The sequence below is a fragment of the Cynara cardunculus genome (genome assembly GCF_001531365.2).
Source record: "Cynara cardunculus var. scolymus isolate 2C chromosome LG 2, CcrdV1, whole genome shotgun sequence".
NCBI classification, from domain to species: Eukaryota; Viridiplantae; Streptophyta; class Magnoliopsida; order Asterales; family Asteraceae; genus Cynara; species Cynara cardunculus.
In genome coordinates, this window is record NC_037529.1 from 2,127,327 (window position 1) to 2,146,381 (window position 19,055).

General features: G+C 31.0%; 1 protein-coding gene and 1 non-coding gene across 5 annotated transcripts; one reads left to right on the plus strand and one right to left on the minus strand.

The window, feature by feature from the left end:
- Window positions 1-1,730: 1,730 nt before the first annotated feature.
- LOC112506528 (serine/threonine-protein kinase tricorner-like) lies at window positions 1,731-10,696 on the plus strand. 4 transcript variants are annotated; one of them, XM_025110642.1, is made up of 15 exons: window positions 1,731-1,780; window positions 1,896-1,985; window positions 2,746-3,059; window positions 3,644-3,818; window positions 4,293-4,376; window positions 4,456-4,697; window positions 4,792-5,008; window positions 5,890-5,969; window positions 6,211-6,295; window positions 7,047-7,178; window positions 7,269-7,382; window positions 7,908-7,955; window positions 8,271-8,355; window positions 9,946-10,023; window positions 10,383-10,696. In XM_025110642.1, exons 3-15 carry the CDS (start codon window positions 2,839-2,841, stop codon window positions 10,415-10,417), a joined length of 1,596 nt encoding a protein of 531 aa, XP_024966410.1. In that variant the 5' UTR covers window positions 1,731-1,780; window positions 1,896-1,985; window positions 2,746-2,838; the 3' UTR covers window positions 10,418-10,696. The 4 variants fall into 4 exon arrangements, with proteins under 4 accessions (XP_024966410.1, XP_024966413.1, XP_024966411.1 ...); XM_025110645.1 differs by having other exon boundaries at window positions 9,946-10,002; XM_025110643.1 differs by having other exon boundaries at window positions 2,791-3,059.
- A 4,845-nt stretch (window positions 10,697-15,541) lies between these two features.
- LOC112508346 lies at window positions 15,542-15,755 on the minus strand. The gene has a single exon (XR_003068720.1). It is a non-coding gene; the product is annotated as a small nucleolar RNA U3 (small nucleolar RNA).
- Between the last annotated feature and the right edge of the window lie 3,300 nt (window positions 15,756-19,055).

Here is a 19,055-nt window from a genome sequence, read left to right on the forward strand (position 1 = left end):
AATATAATTTAAAAAAATACGTTGGAGAAGCTCTTACAACTATGATAATTATAAAAATACAGATTTTTACACCGTTTTCAAATATACTTATTTTAGAATTTTAATTATTTGAAAATCAATAACTTGATTTTAAATATAAAATTTGTTCTCATGTATTTTAAACTTCATAGCAAAACACTATAAAAATTTGTAAAGTTTTAAGTGTAAAAAAATGATCTCATGCATTTCATAAAAACATGCAGGTCTCATATGAACCTAACCCATATATATTCTCTTAATTAATTGGTATTATTTTATTACTTTTTCCTATGAGTTAAAAAGCTCTCATGTGAGCAACACATGACATTAAAGAATAATTATTATTTCCAAATAATGTGAACTAGAAATAAAGATTTGTAATAAATAAAAGTTTCTAACTTTTCAACAAAAAAAAAAATGCCAAAAATGTAAAATTATTTTTTAAGTGAATTACATTTTCGGTCCCTATGTTTTAGTGGTTTTAATGGATTAGGTCTATAAAGTCATTTTTTACCAAATTGGTTCTCATGGTTTGGTTTTTTAACAGATTGGACCCATAATATTGATGACATTGAAAGATTATGCTAGAGTGAGAGACATTTTGGTATTTTCAGGGTTTCCATTTGTTACCCTTTAAAACATTAAAAATCTTTTCAAGACATCAACTTTAAACCATCCACATGTCCATCCTTTCCCTATAACATTGAGTGAAACAAACTAAAAGGTCTTTGACTTAGCGGTATTTGATATTTTAGAAGATCAGAGATTCAAACCTCACCAAATATGAGGAGGATATGTAAGTTTATTTGTTGCATTTGTCGTATATAAATATTATATATTTCAAAATAGAACATTGAGTGAAACAATTTCAATGGTCCATTTTCGGCATCTTATCCGGTAAAAGAATTCCATGAAGATAGTTAGTAATTCATACATTTTTGTAACAACCAGTCCAAACCCCATAATTAGTGTTTAGAATTATGATGGCTTGCTGAGACTAAGTAGAAACATGGGGACAAGGTATGGTTGTGATCTATGGTAGAGTGGGAGGTGGAAAATGGAGTATGGAGGAGGACATAACGATACGGGTAAGCGACAAATGGCAACAACCAACAGTGACACAAGGAGAACAAGGGGCAGGGCAATAATGGGTTGTGTTGGCTTTAGAAAGAAAGTTAAAGGGGAGAAGGGGATGCATTTGTGCTGGCTGAAATTCATCGTGTCTCATTAGAGAAGAGACTTTAATTAGAGAATATATTTTCATCGGTGAAATTCAATGGAAAGAGATCCTACAAATCAATGGTTAAATAGTCCATAAAAAAGGCAATTTGGATGATTGCAATGACAAATGCAGTTTCATGGATGGGTAACCATAATATGTACACACACACACACACATATATATATATATATATATATATATATGTAGTACTTTTTAAACAAAATTCGTTAACTTTAAGAAACTTTTTTTTAACACTATCATTGTTAGAAACATAAACCGTTATAACAGACAAACCACAGGATCCATTTTATTAAAAAATTTAGATTGTGAACCTAACATGTTAAAGTCATTATAACACAAGGACTAAAAATGTAAATTACTCTATTTCCATAAGTAAACAAGGCAAAGAGCGGAGGGTGAAAAAGAGGAAAAAAGGCGATTGAAAACACCACCGAAGGTATATATAGAGGGCCAGATAGAATTCTTTGGAGGTGAGTTCGAAGAGAGAGAAAGCAACGACGAAAATGGCGGATTAGTTCTGTATGTATCATCCACTAATATCTATTTCATATATGTAATCTTGTATTCCTTCGGTTTTTTTGAAGAATTTCTGGATTGATCGTTATAATTTTGCGTTTCTGTCTCTTTCGAACAGGAATTTCGAAGTGCCCTTGGATTGACTATTATTCAATTTCATCAACCTGGTCCTTTTTTGGCTTCTTCCGATTGATTTTCGTACATCAATGTAAGTTGATGTTTTCGAGGTTACATTCTTCCGTGAAGCATTCTGATTCGTGAGTTTTGTTTCAATATTTGATTGCTTATCGTGTGAAAGTTTCGGTTCCCGATTCGTAATTTTAAAATCTTGATATGTGATGTTACGTGTAATCTCTGTAAGATAGAAAATTCGGCAGTGAAAATTGGGGATATGTTTTGTTATGGTCGTTGAAAAATTTATATATGAACATCATTGAAAGAAATTATATGAGGAATTATGGTGCTTCATTTGAAACAAAAGATTCATGAATTGTGTTAGGTTGTGATCTTGAAAAAACATGTTTACATATAACTCCGTTGCTGTTGGGTTTGGGAAATTTACATAAATAACAAAGGTGACTCATGGTTTCACCTTTTAGCCATTTTCTGTCCCAAATTCACCTTTTAGCCATTTTCCGTCCCAAATTCACCTTTTAGCCGATCCTTCCGCATTAAGGCATACACATATGCGTAAGGATTGGTTTTCGGCAAAGAAAGTTAATAATAAGAATCCTTACGCAAAAAATGGAGTCCTTACACAGAAAATCACTTTTTGCGTAAGGATTATGAGAAAACCATTTTAAGCATTCCACTTTCTGCATAAGGCTTCTGCGTAAGGATAGGCTAAAAAGTGAATTTGGGACATAAAATGGCTAAAAAGTGAAACCTTATTTACTGATTGGCTATTTCTGTCAATTTCCGGTTGGGTTCAGCTACGATTAAATTTTGTATTGTAAATGAGATTGCAGAAATCTGTTGGACGTAGAGAATTCACGTTGTATCTGGGTTTCTAGGGTTATGATTTGTGGTTGGCAATGAATCCCCTGTGCTGAGGGCAATTGATGGATTCAGCAAGGAGTTGGCTGCATAAGTTTCAGCCAAGAGAACGATTGAGGCCAAGCACAGGAAAGAAGGATTCAACGGTTGATGATGAAGATTTAAATAACCCAGTGATGGATGAAGAGGCCTCAAATATAACAAAGCAGAAGGTCGAAGCAGCGAAAAAGTATATTGAAAACCATTACAAGGAACAAATGAAGAATTTGCAAGAGAGGAGAGAAAGGTTTGTTACATGCTTAATGAAACTATACTCGTTTTGATATTTGTTACAAGCACACAGTAGCAAATTGCACCAAACAAAAAAATTGGAGACTCAATATGGGGATCAACAATTTTCTTCGATGCATGGTGGTTGCTAATATTTTGGTTAATTTTTTTGGAAGGGTGTGCCAGGCAATGCCTGGATTAATCCCGGAAAATTGTGATTGCAATAAATCAGCCCTGATAAACTCAGTGGCCACAGTTATTGTGTATGCCCGGAATAAAACCCTGAGCAAATAGGATATTCTACCACATTCCGCAGGACCTCAACCACTACGCCACAACCCTTGTGGTTAATATTTTAGTTAATTACTGTAGCTCATAAAAATAAATCAGTCTGGTTCATAATATATCAGGAATATGAACAGTTTTTTAGCATATTTTTGTTGGTAGGAAATGAATGCAAACAAAAAAGACAAGGAAAAGAAGTTTTTTGACTTTTTCTTGAAGAAGCTTCAAAGTTATATGTTTTAACCTCTGCATGAATGAAGAATAGTAATCCATTGGACCTAGAAAAGAAGTAACATCTGATTTTTTACTGGATAGGCGAATCTTACTTGAGAAAAAATTGGCTGATGGTGACGTTTCTGAGGAAGATCAAAACAACTTGCTTAGATTTTTAGAGAAGAAGGAAACTGAATACATGCGCCTTCAAAGACACAAAATGGGGGCTGACGATTTTGAGTTGCTCACAATGATTGGAAAGGGTGCATTTGGTGAGGTAATGGTTGCTCTCTTTTGTCAAACCAGTTTGGCTGCTAAACCCTTTGCCTGATTTTTTCTGTTTTCGTTGTAGTGCTATTGGTTGCTCTCTTTTGTCTTTCTGGTTTTGAATTTCTTTTGTTGTATTTTTTGTTGTGTTCTGTTACTCAATATATTTCTAAATAACAGATTAAAACTATGTATAATGACATTGGTTGAAAGCAAATAGTATTGCAACTGATTTAGAAGAAAATCTTCTTCTTTTTCGTCTTTTTACGCTGTGCCGGACGATAACTTCTTTCCCAAGATTTTACCCGTTTAACTTTCTCGTGGATTATGATTCATTACACTTGAATTTGAATTTGTGAATCACAATATATTGGAGGAGCTAGACTTCAAATTTTGTTGCACATATTATATCCAGATTTGATATCTCATCACATATGTTTTTTTTTTGGCATCGAAACAATTTAACGAATATCCTATGTTGTAGGTCAGAATATGCAGGGAGAAGACAACAGGAACTGTATACGCCATGAAAAAGCTTAAGAAATCAGAAATGCTACGTAGAGGTCAAGTATGTGATTTTGTAAAACGAGATGATGTTTTTGCTTCATTTATTTACCATATGTACTTAGTTTTTGAATCCGTTTTAGGTTGAGCATGTGAAAGCTGAAAGGAATCTACTTGCTGAGGTTGATAGCAATTGCATCGTCAAGCTATATTGTTCTTTCCAAGATAACGAATATCTATATCTCATAATGGAATATCTACCTGGTGGAGACATGATGACCCTGCTTATGAGAAAAGATACCTTAAGTGACGATGAAGCCAGATTTTACGTTGCCGAAACAGTTTTAGCCATTGAATCCATCCACAAACATAATTACGTACATAGGTATGCTATAATTGGTTTGATATGTTTAATGTACTTCGTTCTGTTTTCATCACGTAATATATCTGACTTCTTTTGTTATATCGGATTGTAACAGAGACATCAAACCTGATAATTTGCTACTTGATAGATATGGTCATTTGAGATTATCGGATTTCGGATTGTGTAAACCTTTAGATTGTAGCACACTGGAGGATCATGATTTCTCGACAGTTGATAATGTCTCCAATTCAACAGTTGAAGGGAATTCCGCTGCTCCAAAACGCACACAACAAGAACAACTGCAGCATTGGCAGAAAAATAGGAGGACGCTTGTAAGTATCTTAAAAGCTATCTTGTGGATTAATATGTCTAATAGATTGGGAAGGTTTTTGTTCGGGAGGGTTTTTTCATAGATGGAATGAGCATGTTTTTTAATCGGGAAAAAACTTGGCTTTCTGCATAAAGCTCCCTAGAAGTTTACCGAATAAGCCACTTCCTATATCGTTGAGCCACTACCAAACAATCATGTGTAGCTGACTGAATAAGCTGTGAGTCCCATTAAGCTCATTAAGCTGTTAACAAACAGGCCCGTAGACGCTTTTTATTAGTGCTTATTGAGCACTCTTAACTTATTAGGGCTACGGCTTCTGAGGCACAATAGTCTGGCACATTGTTATGCATTTAATACCATTTAATGAACAAGATTTACATCAGAATCTTACTCTCTAGAGATCTGTTATTAGAAAGATTTGGGCAAAAAATCCATAACTAATATATCAAAGTGTCCTACCCATCGCTACACCAAATCAGATAATTCCTTTTCTATAACAGCAGTATATTGTTGATAACACATATTGAAATGATTCTTCCGGTTATCAAACATTTTAACATTCTTTGTCAGTCAGCATCTATGAAATGGCATTTAGCACTACGGAACGACAAAGGCTTTGCTGTTTTGTATGACAGATTTTCCTGTCTGGTCCTTGGTTTCAATTGGTTTCAAGATAATGAGATGTTTACTGGATGTATGCTCCCCTTGTCAACTTCTTAAACAAAATTGTCTGTCATTGTCATTTTGACATTGAGATTTACATTCACCGAGTCTTAATTTTGTTGACAGTGAATTTAACCTCCTATCTGTTTCATATCATGATTGGTAGATAGGTTCTTTTTGCTGATTCTTTCTACTAAATTCTTAATTGGGGAATTGTAGGCTTATTCAACTGTTGGGACTCCTGATTATATTGCTCCAGAAGTTCTACTGAAGAAAGGTTATTCGTTAGAATGCGATTGGTAAGTAGTCTGTTAGTATTTCTTTATGGGGTCGTTACGTGCTTTCAGAAATGTTTCCATTCCATCCTCAACATAAAATTTAATTATGTTTGTCGTTTTCCCCCATGGCTGCAGTTTGTTAGGGACAACAATTATGACATAATGTAGATGAAATATATAGTTTTCTTGTAGAAAATAAGGTATGCTTTACACACTGACTTGCTTCCATTCAAATGATTATGTGATTGTTATTCTTCTTCAGGTGGTCTCTTGGTGCTATTATGTACGAAATGCTCGTGGGATATCCACCTTTCTACTCCGATGATCCAATGTCAACTTGCAGGAAGGTATGTCGTTTAAGTTACTTTTATATCAATCATTTGTGAATTTTGATCGAGAAAACATGAGCCTTTTTTCGCAATACTATTAAATTTCTTTCAACATGTTGTTTTCCTCATCTACCTGCATAGTTTTATGCGTGCTCCATTCATCCCAACTTAAATGAGCTAGATGACATTTCCTTGGGATGTGTTCTTTCCTTGTAGAAATGGGTATACCCATTTAATTTTGTAAGTCATTTTTTGTTTTATTAATAAAGTTTTTCCCGGGGGTTCCATCCCCTTTCCAAAAAAAATGCGCCAATTACTTTTTAACCTTTTTAAGAGTACTTACACTCTTTTTCTTGTTAAATTGATAACTTACCTAAAAGAAATTCAACGTCTTTTTCTTGTTAAATTGATAACTTATCTAAAAGAAATTCAACGTACTTTTTCTTGTGAGGTTTGTCTTGGGATCACCCAGTTTTTCTTTATATCTAATGATGGTAGTTTATTTTTCTGGATAAGATATAAAATTTACTGAACTATGCTCATTAATAGGGCTCTATCAAATATAACATGGTTCATTGTAAATTTCTCCTAAAAAACAAGAATTTAAGATATTTAATGATAAAATTGATTGTGATCTTCATGGAGGAAATGGTAATATAGTTTCGTAAAACTTTATATGTCAAAACCATACAAAAATCCCTATTGTATCTTCTTTTGTCATGTGCATACACATATTAGCTTACAAATTTTAATTTTGTTAAATTTGTAGATAGTACATTGGAAATCACATTTGAAGTTCCCTCAAGAAGCACACCTTTCTTCAGAAGCAAAGGATCTTATCAGCAAACTGCTCTGTAATGTCAACTGCAGGCTCGGTTCAAAAGGCGCAGATGAAATAAAGGTGTTGTACGGTGTGTCCTATTCTAAGTTCATAAATTATTCAAGAAAATAATTTCAAATAACACGACTCTGATGTTTTATTACGTTTCAGGCTCATCCCTGGTTTAAAGGTATTGATTGGGACAGAATATATCAAATGGAAGCCGCGTTCATTCCAGAAGTTAAAGATGAATTAGATACTCAAAATTTCGAAAAGTTTGAAGAGGTATTTTCTTTTTATCGTTTATATATATATATATATATATATATATATAGAGAGAGAGAGAGAGAGAGAGAGAGAGAGAGAGAGAGTGAGGTTAAGGGGAAGACCCCCAAAAAAAATAAAAAACTAACACCCTAATCATTCATCTGTACAGTATGCACATGTGTATACATGTAATTGAAGATGTTTTCTGGTTTTTATGCATGTTTGCATGTTATGCACATGTGCATACTGGAAAAATTACTTGCAAATGCGGTGACTCTGGGATACCTGCAAAGCAGGTGGTCACCCTGGGATTAGTCGGCTCGCATAGCGGGTTGGATATCTAGGTTAATCAAAAAAAAAAAAAATACTTGCAAATTACTTGTTTGCACATATGTATACCATACAGATGAATGGTTACTAGAGCGTTCCTTAGATTTTCATTTTTTTTGCGGTTTTACCCTGAACCTGACCCGTTTCTATCCATCTAACTTGGTTGCGGGCATGAAGTGGCTTACTGTACTTGGTTTTTTTTGCATGTTTCAGTCTGAACACCAAATTAAGACTTCACCAAGATCTGGACCATGGAGAAGGGTAAATTTTCTGTCTTAATCAAAACAACTGTTACAATCTCGGTTGTTTTTTCCTTAAATGTTACGAGTGAGTAAATGGTGAGCAGTTGCTGCAAAATAGTTATGGCAGTCACTCAAAGCTCACCTGAAGTAGTTGTTTACAAAATATGCTCATCGGGTGCATAACCGGAATATTGTGCAGAAACTGCTTCCCATGTTTTTTTCACATGTAATATTATCAATCAAAGATGAACTCTCATTCTTTATGTGGATGCTTGCTTCAGTTTATTACTTGCAGTATTAATTAACGCGTTTGACGATTTCCTCACATCTGCAGATGCTTTCGTCCAAGGATATTAACTTTGTTGGCTACACATACAAGAACTTTGAGATCGTTAATGATTATCAAGTTCCCGGAATGGGTATCTCTCTCTTTCTCTATCTCTCATCATACACTTATAATCCAATTATTATGTAGATTAAAGTCTTGACTGTTGCATGCCATTATTATTATCGAGAAAAAAATGTCGAAGGTTATGCATTAAACTTGTTTTTCTGTTTGACATCCCCTTTCTGTTAGAAATTTCCAAGAATTGCTTTTATATGGAGTTCAATTGAAGTGTTAGAAAGGGCTAGAGACCATCATCAGTTTTATGCCTAAATTACTCGTCAACAATGAGAAAGTGGAAACCTTGAGGACCAAAAGCAACATTAGTAAATGATAAATGGGTTTGGATAGAACTCAATCTCAAAAGCTAGCTCAAAGGATTAGGGTGCCCAAACCACACACACACATATATGTATATATATAGTGAGAGGTCCAAATAAGGAGGCTAAACATTGTGAGAGCATCTCCAACAACTATGCTAAATTTAGAGATTTTGAAGATTTAGAGTATATATTTGCTACAACATCTATGTTATATCGTCTGCTAAATAAGAGAAAAGAAGAGAGATGATAGAATTCTCCAAATTTGGAGAATCTCTAAAATTCCATATTTAAGAGAGAGAAACAGTATTTAATTCTTTCTCACCAATAGGAGACATTGATAATAAGTGTTTAGGAGAAAAATAATATTTTATTAAATGTATTGAATGTTTTAATAATATAATTAATGGTAGAATTGCTAAAATGGAGTAGCTGTTGGAATTAGATGTAATTTTTTTAGAGATTTTAACTTCTGATACTTTATTTTAGAAAAATTATGGTATAGTTGTTGGAGATTGTTGGAGATGGTCTGAGAAGGTAAGAAGGAAAGGTTAATATGTGAATCTTTGAAAAGATTCATTTGAAGATGCATATGTGAACCCATCTGAATAATCTGTAACAGATATGCATCTTCAAATAGATTTTGTTCGGATTTTTTCAATGTATTCACATATGAACCTCTCTTCTCACGATATTTAATCTTTTTATTTCAACCGGCCCGTGTGTGTATATATATATATATTGACAACATGGCCATGTGAGACAAATACTACTTCACCACCCCCCAGGGCCCAATCAAACAAATAAATGCAATTCCCACATCACCAGAAAATCCTACCTGGATACCATGATTATTGAAAGAAATGCAAAAGGGGAAGTAGCTGCAAAGAAGATACAAAGCTAGGGCTTGCAATAGAGAATGCTAAGATTGAAAATAATGATAGCAATATACAAAGCCAGCCTTCTGATATAAGCTAAAGCAAACAAAAGCAGAGAAATAGCATAAAAGACTAAAATGCCATTATATATAATTATTCTAAGTTTGTAACAGTCCATAGTTAACCTTGAGGGCCAGCTCACTGAGAAATAGAAGCTAGACTTGGTGCTCCTCCACATAGGCCGTTCGAGTCTTCTTAGGGCCACCAAGAATTTTCCTAAATGTTATTTTCTGGGCCCCATATAATTAGTCGGGTTGCGTGCAAACTGACCCGGACACCCACAGTTACAGGTTTTACCCAAAAAAAGGCGTCCATGTGCTTTTGCCAACTCAGGTGACTAATCCTCTTTTCTGTTCATGGCTGCAGCTGAACTGAAAAAGAAGAAAGCCAAACCGAAGAGGCCAACAATCAAATCACTATTCGGTAACCTATTCATTCATGGCGGTTATTTTCTTTTCTCTCTCTCTCTCTCTCAAATCGGAACAAACCAAATCAAACCAGTCGATTTGGCTAAAGTGAAACGGTTCTTGCTAAATGGTTTAATCTTGAATTGTTTATTTACTAAAACCATTAACTTTTGTATTTACAATCAAGAAAATAACTCATAGCCTGATTCAAGGTTTTGAACCATGGAACCAAACCGGAACAGCTGTAATTGACTGGTTTGGTGCAAAGCTTTCACGGTTCGGGTTGGTTCATACAATCTTGGCTCGAACCGGGATGGTTTGGCGTTTGTGATTTCATTATATATATCATGTGTGTATAAATTGCTGCTAATCTTGTTGGTTTACTTTGTTTTACAGAAGAAGAACCGGGTAACGGTAATGAATCATCATAACGGAAGCGTTTGCCACCTCATCGGGTTCAGATCATACGAAAAATCGTTATGATCACAAAATTTCAGTTGAGCAAAATACATAATTTCTTTATAATTTGGTATCAAAATCAAATGTAGAAGTTGTTTACTTTTTATATGCTTGAATCTTGGATCATATTTTCTTGAGAGCCTACAGAAACCCTGCAGTGCACAAAGAGCCAAATGTTGTAGCTTGAATTTGACCGTTGTTAAATACCTTATTGCATTGGTTTTCAATTAATAAATACAATTTTTAAATGATAATAAATATATGAAGTAGATTTTAAATAAATTGCTTATTTAGATGAAAATGTTGCATTTGTTTGAAAAAAAATTAGGAGACATTTGATTTGATGAAATGGATTTTGTGGAAGGATTCAGAGTTTGGTTTGTATGATTTGAAATGAAATTTCATTATTTATGAAAAATTATAAAACTTCTTTGAATAATTATAAAAATAATTAAATTATCTTTTTATTAATTAATTATTATAAAATAAATATTTTTAACATATTTTAAATTATTATTATTATTATATAGAAGTTCTATGAAATCTCGTGAAATACCAACTAACCTCATGGGATTTCAAAATTCTGTGTTTATAGAATTTTGTTGGACATTTGGGATTTCAAATCCATAAAATCTTTAAATTTAAGGTATTGTTTCATATGATTTTTTTCAGCTACTATTATAATTTAATATATTGATTAATATATATTTGTTTTAAAATGTGTTTGTTTCATATGAATTCGGTTCACAACGTGAAACTTTTTGATTGTATTATGTTATAAATCGAATACATGTTAATCGATACACTAAATCTAAGATATAGATGAAAAAATCATATAAAATAATACATGATGCATCGATTCTTATAATTATTTTCTTAAATAAAAAGTCCCCTATATATAACTATAATTTAACTTGTTATATATATATTTTAGATGGTAGATTAAATTATTCTAAATTTCCTTTTTTAACAGCAAATTTATCCAACTTTTAACTTTACATATTATCCTAAACATGATCTAACAAATCAAAAGATTGAAAATAGTGTTCATATTAGTATTTGGTTAGAGGTATTAAGTAGTAATTAATGAGAATGAAAATAAAAGAAATTATTTGGTATTATATAATATAATGAGCTTAATCCCCGCAAGCCCAAATTTTCATTCCAGATTAAACTGGGGAATGAAACCTGTCATTTTTATTTTTATTCCCCAACATGAACCAAACAGCCCCTAAGTAATTTCTAATTGTGTGTTAATTAATTTCCGAAATGATCTTAACAACCGTTACTTACAAGAAAACACAATAAAAACAAATATTAGACTGAATTCTTCATCAAAATCGATTTATCAATCCTAACTCAACCTGAACCCGACTGACCTCAACCGATTGAATTCTAATTTCTAAGCATACTATCGATTGAATTCATCATCAATATCGATTGGATATATATAATTTGCGCATTATAACTCAACCCGAACCCGACCTGACCTCAATCTGAAACCCGGCCAACCCAAACTCGAAGCAATCTGAAATCCAAAAATTGGGGCTTGATTTCCATATACGTAAAATGAGGCATTTTAAAATTTTTGGTTTTGTCCTTGGCATTTTAAATGTGCATAACGTTTGATACACTGTTTGTACATCTTTTTGGACGCCTTTTATGTTTTTTTTTTTTTTCATTTGAGCTTTAACGTTCAGCTCATAGTATTTTCTCAAGGCTGTTTTGTTTTGGCCTATCTTTTGTTTGTGTGATTTGGATGGTCGTAGAGGAAACTCAAGAACTTCCATTTTCTTTCCAAATTTTGAGTTCACAGTGATTTCAGATTTGACACCGAAGGTTCGATATTCGTTGAATTAATGGGTATTCGTAGAATCAACGAATTAATCTTTATTTCCGTTATTACCCATTGCACCAGTATAGTAAAAATATCTGATGGATGTATTTGCTTGTAAATATACTTGTGATTAAAATTTTGAAAAATAGGTTAAAAAAATAGAAAAATATATGAATATGAATATCAAATTAAGAAGAATAAACTACTCCCTTTTTATATAATCTTTTAATATGTGTATATATGTATATATTTAAAATAATTAGAAGGGTACTCGTGCAATGCGTCGAGACACATTTCGATTTTAATGTTTTGTTTTGTTTTTATCAATGTTGATATAATACGACTTTCTTTGGCTTCGAGAAAGCAATAATATTTTTATTTTTAAATAAAATATAAATTTAAAAATATCATATAAAATTTGCAAAAGATATATCAATATTAGGGGGTGTTTAGGGTTTGCTTATTTGAAACAACTTATGTTTTTTTACAAAAGTCTTTATCAACTTATTATAAGTTAGAAGGGTTTAACTTATTCAAAAAATCTTTATTACCGGTTTGGCGATATAAGTTGTTTATCCAAACACTCAAAAGTGTTTATTACCGGTGCCATACCGGAATAAATCAATAAGTTATTTTTATAAACAATCACAAACACCCCCCTTAAGATCAAATTAACTATTTAAAAGTTCTTGTTTGTGTATGTTTTTTTAATTCAAAATTTTTATTATAATTTAATTTAACATAATGAAGTAACTTAATTTAGGTTTAATAATATTTTTTTTATAAATATAATAATTAAATATATTGTTAGAACTCAATAATTATCCTAATTATATTTTAGATTTTTTTATATTTTAAAATGAGATGTTTATTATATATTTGATTATGTTTATTCGCAGTTAGTTATACGAATTCAAACATAGAGCTTTAATAAGTTGTACTTATACACAATTTATTTTTAATCTTGAATTTTAAGTAATATGCATAAAAAAACAATACTTCATGCATAAAAAATAGTTTTTAAATTTTTTTATCAAATATTTTATAATATAGTATAGATTTAGATTTTTAAATTCAGATAAAGGATCAAGTTTCCCAAAACATGATCGTTTATATGGAAAAGGTAATATAAATTTACCAAACTCTAAAAGAGGTAAAATATGAATATTATAAAAATTAAAATACATCATATACATTGTTTTTTTAGGTATATAATATAAATATACGACAGATAAAACAAATAAACTCACACACCCTCTTTATTTTTTATAGGGTTTAAACCTGAACAAATAAACTCATACACTCTCTTTCACTTTTTGTAGGGTTTAAACCTATGATCTCCTAGGAGGTCAAAAACTCATATACCTTTAGACCAAATTCCTTTTGGTATCATATACATTGTTAATATTAGGGGTGCTCAGGGGTTGGATTGATCGGGTTGAAGACATTTGAACAACTCAACCCAATGCTTGCGGTTTGGAAAAATCTTAACCAAAGTGCAACCCAACCCAACCCGTACGGGTTGGTCGGGTTGATACTTTGGTATATTAAAATATTCTTTTAACCTTGAATATGTTATTTCTCTATTCATAATTTCTTTTTCATCATCAATCATTTGATACAACTTATCCATATTTCTTACGTATATCATATTCAGTTTATTTTCTCAATTTACACATATATATATATATATATATGTTCACAATTACTGAACATTTATATGAATGAGTTATATAAAGATATGAATAGATTGAAAATATGTGTATATGAAAAGCATACATGATAGTATAATTGTCTAATGTACATACTAATAGAAATTCAACAATCATATTAAATCCAAGAAATAAAAAGATATCGGGTTCATCGGGTTGAGTTGAGTTCAAATAATAGTAACCCAATACCTACGGTTTGACAATTTTACAACTCGATTAGACATCGGTTGCTTCCGGTTGGGTTATTTCGCGTTGGGTTGGTCGGGTTTTTGAGCACCCCTAGTTAATATGTTTAACATTTGTCCTCCTTTAAGATTTAAAGTTTTTAAAGCAAGAGTTAAATATTTTATAATATAATATAATATAAGTTTTGTGGGTATATGTAACAAATGTGAATAGGAACATTGGTGCCAATAAAGATCAAATCTCCAAGTAAATTGAGATTAGAGTTAGAGAGCTTACTGTGAGCATAAACAAGGATTGAAAAGACAAACCATAGAGTTGGTCCAATTTGTTGTCTGGAAATTCTTCATTTTCGCAGATCCACGTCTTTTTTGGCATTTCGTGCTAGTGTGCCAATGCCCAGATCACTGATCGAAATTGTGAATTTCATAAGTTGAATTCACCACCTACACCATTAAACTCAACTAATAACATCTCATTGAGACGTGTTGCACCCATTCGAGATGTGCCACTATTACTAATGGTGGTCAAATCTTTTGAAGCTAATTCGTTTGTACCCTTTCAACACCCATTGTTGGTGCACAAACTGCATCATATGCCCATATACCATTAGGATCCACCTCCTTAAACTCCACAAAAGGGTTTAAAGCAGCATATTCCTTTCTCCAATTCAACTCAAAATCATGAAGCTCCCTACCCACTGCCCCCTGCTTCAACTTGATAGCTTCAACATCCAAGGAATCCAGGAAGCTTGTAGTCTTTACTGGTTATAATCCACATGTATCCTTCACCCATCATGCCTACCTCTTTCTCCCTGGAGAAAAGATTGAAGGCGAATATATGCATCACAAACATTGTGGTTTGCATAGTTAGAAGCTTATGAAGCTCGTCTAGGTACAAATAATATAGACTTCCTAAGAACATTTGCAAAGCCAAGTAGCCTAGTGGGGTTTGACTGATTAGAAATCCTAATTACACGTTTGCAGTACTGCTAAAAAGTTATTCTGAGTTTGAGGGGAGCTCTAACCTGGTAATCTGTTAACACCACCCCTACTTATGAGCTATTCTTTTAGGCTTACTTACCGCAAATCTTTTGGTTACTTAAGTTATCACCGCTATGTATTTTATTGGTGAATCAATGTTCAAGTCTGAAACAAGTGGCTTGTTTTTTTTTTCTCTTCAACAAACTGCTGAGAGATAGAAAGGTAAAAAGAACTTTGGTTACTTGAGTCTGATTTGTTTTGTCTACGATTATAGTAAAGATGAATCATACCTGTAGGAGACACATAACCTCATTCAGGCATTTCGTCGAGCACTTGCTATGCAAGCATAAACGAGATGAAAAAGAAGAAAAAGGTAATAGTTATCTGTCAGACAACCATGTAACCATGCCAGAACCCATCAGATGGGGGTGGCAACGATCATCTACTGAGTCATGGTCGAGACCATGGTTATCTGTTAATCACGCTCTGGTTACATGGTCGTAGCTCATCAACCAGATATGGGTTTCTGTCTTCTTAGGAATCAAGAATACAGAGGTACGAGCCTATAGAACAGATCCTGTTCAAGTAAGGTCGTGTCCTCACCTCCGTTTCTTCATAATATAAACACATTCCGTACTGCAACAATGGCCGATGTGGGAGAAGACCCTGCGTTCCTGGCCATATATGTTAGCTACGCTTTTTTTAACTTGGGTTTTAACTGGGTTCTGTTAACTTGGGCCTAAATTATTGTAGGCTCAGTAACCTTGTAAGGTTGGTTAAACATCTATCTCAACCCATTTCTTCTGCTACTCTTTTACGATATCCACGGGTTTAATCATTTAAAACTTTTTCTAAGTTAAATATTTATACTATATTATAAAATATTTGATAAAAACTTTTAAAAACCATTTTTTATGCATGAAGTATTGTTTATTGATGCATATTACTTAAAATATAAGTTACAAGTAAAATATGTATAACTACAACTTATTAAAGCTTCGTATTTGAATTTGTGTAACTAACTGTAAATAAACATAATCAAATACATGATAAACATATCATTTTAAATATAAAAAATCTAAAATATAATTAGGATAATCATTGAGTTCTAACGAAATACTTAATTATTATCTATTAAAATGTTTATATTATTAAACCAAAAATAAATTATTTCGTCATTAAACTTAAATTAAATTATAATAAAAAATTAATTATAGAAATTACATAAAATGGATAACTTTTAAATAGTTGATTTGATATTAACATTGATATATTTTTTTAAATTTTTTTATGATATCTTCAAATTTATATTTTATTCAAAAATAATATTATTAATGCTTTCTTAAAAACACATAAAATCGTATTATAACATCGACAGAGACAAATAATAAAATAGAACATTAAAACCGATATGTGTTTTGCTGCATTGCGCAAGTACTCTTTTAGTATTAATTAATATATATTTGTTTCATAATGTGTTTATTATATATATATGTGTGTGTGTGTGTGTGTGTATTTGGTTCACATTTATGTGTATATTTTGTTTTTCATGTCAAGAGGGTTCACACTTTGAATCGAATATGTGAAACAAATATATTTTAATTAATATTCTAAATCTTATTCTTAGATGGAAAATAAATCATATGACATAAAACATGATGTACAAGTTCTAAAGATTATCACAAATTTATCATACAAACTTTATTCAACCAATCATAATTTTTCATTTTGTTCGTTATTTTGTAATTATGAGAGATTGATTACTCATTTTTATTGTGGAGAGTGTTAATAATGGATATTATCGTCTTCATTATATTAATTTTAGAGAAATACATTAAACAGTGTCATTAAAATTTCATAAATTATAGGAAATATTTTCATAACCATATATGAAACAACTTCATCAAAAAAAATATTATATGAAACAATTTCATGAAAAAATTTAATAAAATTAAACAATGAAACTGACAGGTTAGGGTGGTTTGCATGCTTTGTACAAATATGGGTGGTTTGCATTTGATCGTTTCCCCCCCCCCCTTCTCTCTCTCTCTTTATATATATATATATATATATATATATATACACACACACACACACACACACACAAAGAGAGAGGCCTAATCAAATGAGAATTGTGTAATTTGTGATAACTGTTTTATCGAATGTGAACAACTAATTTGAGATATTTAAGGATATTTCTTAAACAAAGTAAAAAAGATAATTTAGTAATTTTATTTATAGCAACTCATAAAAGGATTTAATTAATTTTTTTAAATGAAATATTTGATTAATTTTTGTTACCCAATATGTTAATTGCCTAATATATTTTGTCTTTTAAAAATGTTTATGGATCCAAGTGTATCATTCATAACGTTCAAAATGTATTTTCGTTGTTTTATAAAGTGTACCACGGTATGTATTTTCATTAGTTTCATTGCTTTAAATGTGTATTTTTGTTATTTTAGTTGCTTTATAAGGGTATCACAATTTGCATGTTGTATGTACAGATGTGTATCACATTGAATATCGTTTGTATGTATTATTTTAGCAATATTATTTTCTATATAACAGTGTGTAACTGTGTATATTGTCTTCACATAAAGTTTGTCGGAATAAGATTTGCGGGAATATAGTTCGCCGGAGAGAGGAGATTTTTGGAATCTCTATAATGTTGTTAACTAATATTTCAAGTTAAAAATATCATAATTATTAATTTTCTAATTGTGGTTAACATTAGATCTCACGGTCATCACAAATTATTAAGTTCTTCTTTGAATAGCCGCTATATATAGGCGGGGTTCAAAAAAGGACAACTCTATTTTACGAAAATGCAAGAACAATTATTGGCCTCAGATTAATTAACCTATAATAATTATTAGAATAAATGAAAATTAATTGGTAGTTATCAACAATTTTCTGTTATCTTATATACTGTTGGTTTTTAAGTGCTCTCTCATTTACATAAATCATAATTGTTCTCATTTGAACCATTCCTTATATATGCATATGCCTAATCAAACTATAATAGTTTTATTTGTGTTAACTGTGAGATCCAATCTCAACCACAAATCAAAAGTTAAATTAGAAAATTACTAATTTTAACTTAAAATATTAATTAAGGGTATTTTATGGATTAATAATATATTTTTTTATAAAGTTCTTATTTTTTATATTATAATTTAATTTAGGATTAATAACGAATTAATTTATTTTTGATTTAATAATATAATTTTTTTATAAAAATAATAATTAAATATTTTGTTAGAAATCAATAATTATTTTAATTATATTATTTTTAGATTTTTTATATTTAAAATTAAATGTTTATATTATATTTGATTATGTTTATTTGTAGTTAGTTACAGGAATTCAAGCACAGAGCTTTAATAAGTTGTACTTACGCATAATTTACTCGTAACATTGAATTTTAAGTAATATGTATCAATAAATAATATTTTATGTATAAAAAATAGTTTTTAAGAGTTTTAGTCAAATGCTTTATAATATACTATAATGGTACTAGTGCAATGCAGCGAGATATATCTCGATTTTAATATTTCGTTTTATTCTTTGACTTTGTCGATGTTATAATACGGTTTTACGTAGTTTTGAGGAAAAAATATAAAATTGAAAACTTCATAAATTTTTTGAAAAGAAAATATAAAAGTTATAGTTTATATATATATATATATATATATATATATATATACTAGAAGCGTACTCGTGCAATGCAGTGAGATACATCATGATTTTAATATTTCATTTTATTATTTATCTCAGTCGATGTTCTAATATGGCTTTATGTGATTTTGAGAAAGCGATGATGTTTTTATTTTTGAATAAAATATATGTTTGAAGATATCATAAAAATTTGACAAAAATATATCGATATTAT

What these genes read in the sequence shown, in the direction of transcription:
- LOC112506528 (XM_025110642.1), top strand. Translation starts at nt 2,839, where the DNA reads ATGGATTCAGCAAGGAGTTGGCTGCATAAGTTTCAGCCAAGAGAACGA. An exon ending in TATTCGTTAGAATGCGATTG is followed by an intron (nt 5,970 to 6,210) that starts GTAAGTAGTCTG and finishes ATTCTTCTTCAG; the next exon opens with GTGGTCTCTTGGTGCTATTA. An exon ending in CAATGTCAACTTGCAGGAAG is followed by an intron (nt 6,296 to 7,046) that starts GTATGTCGTTTA and finishes TTAAATTTGTAG; the next exon opens with ATAGTACATTGGAAATCACA.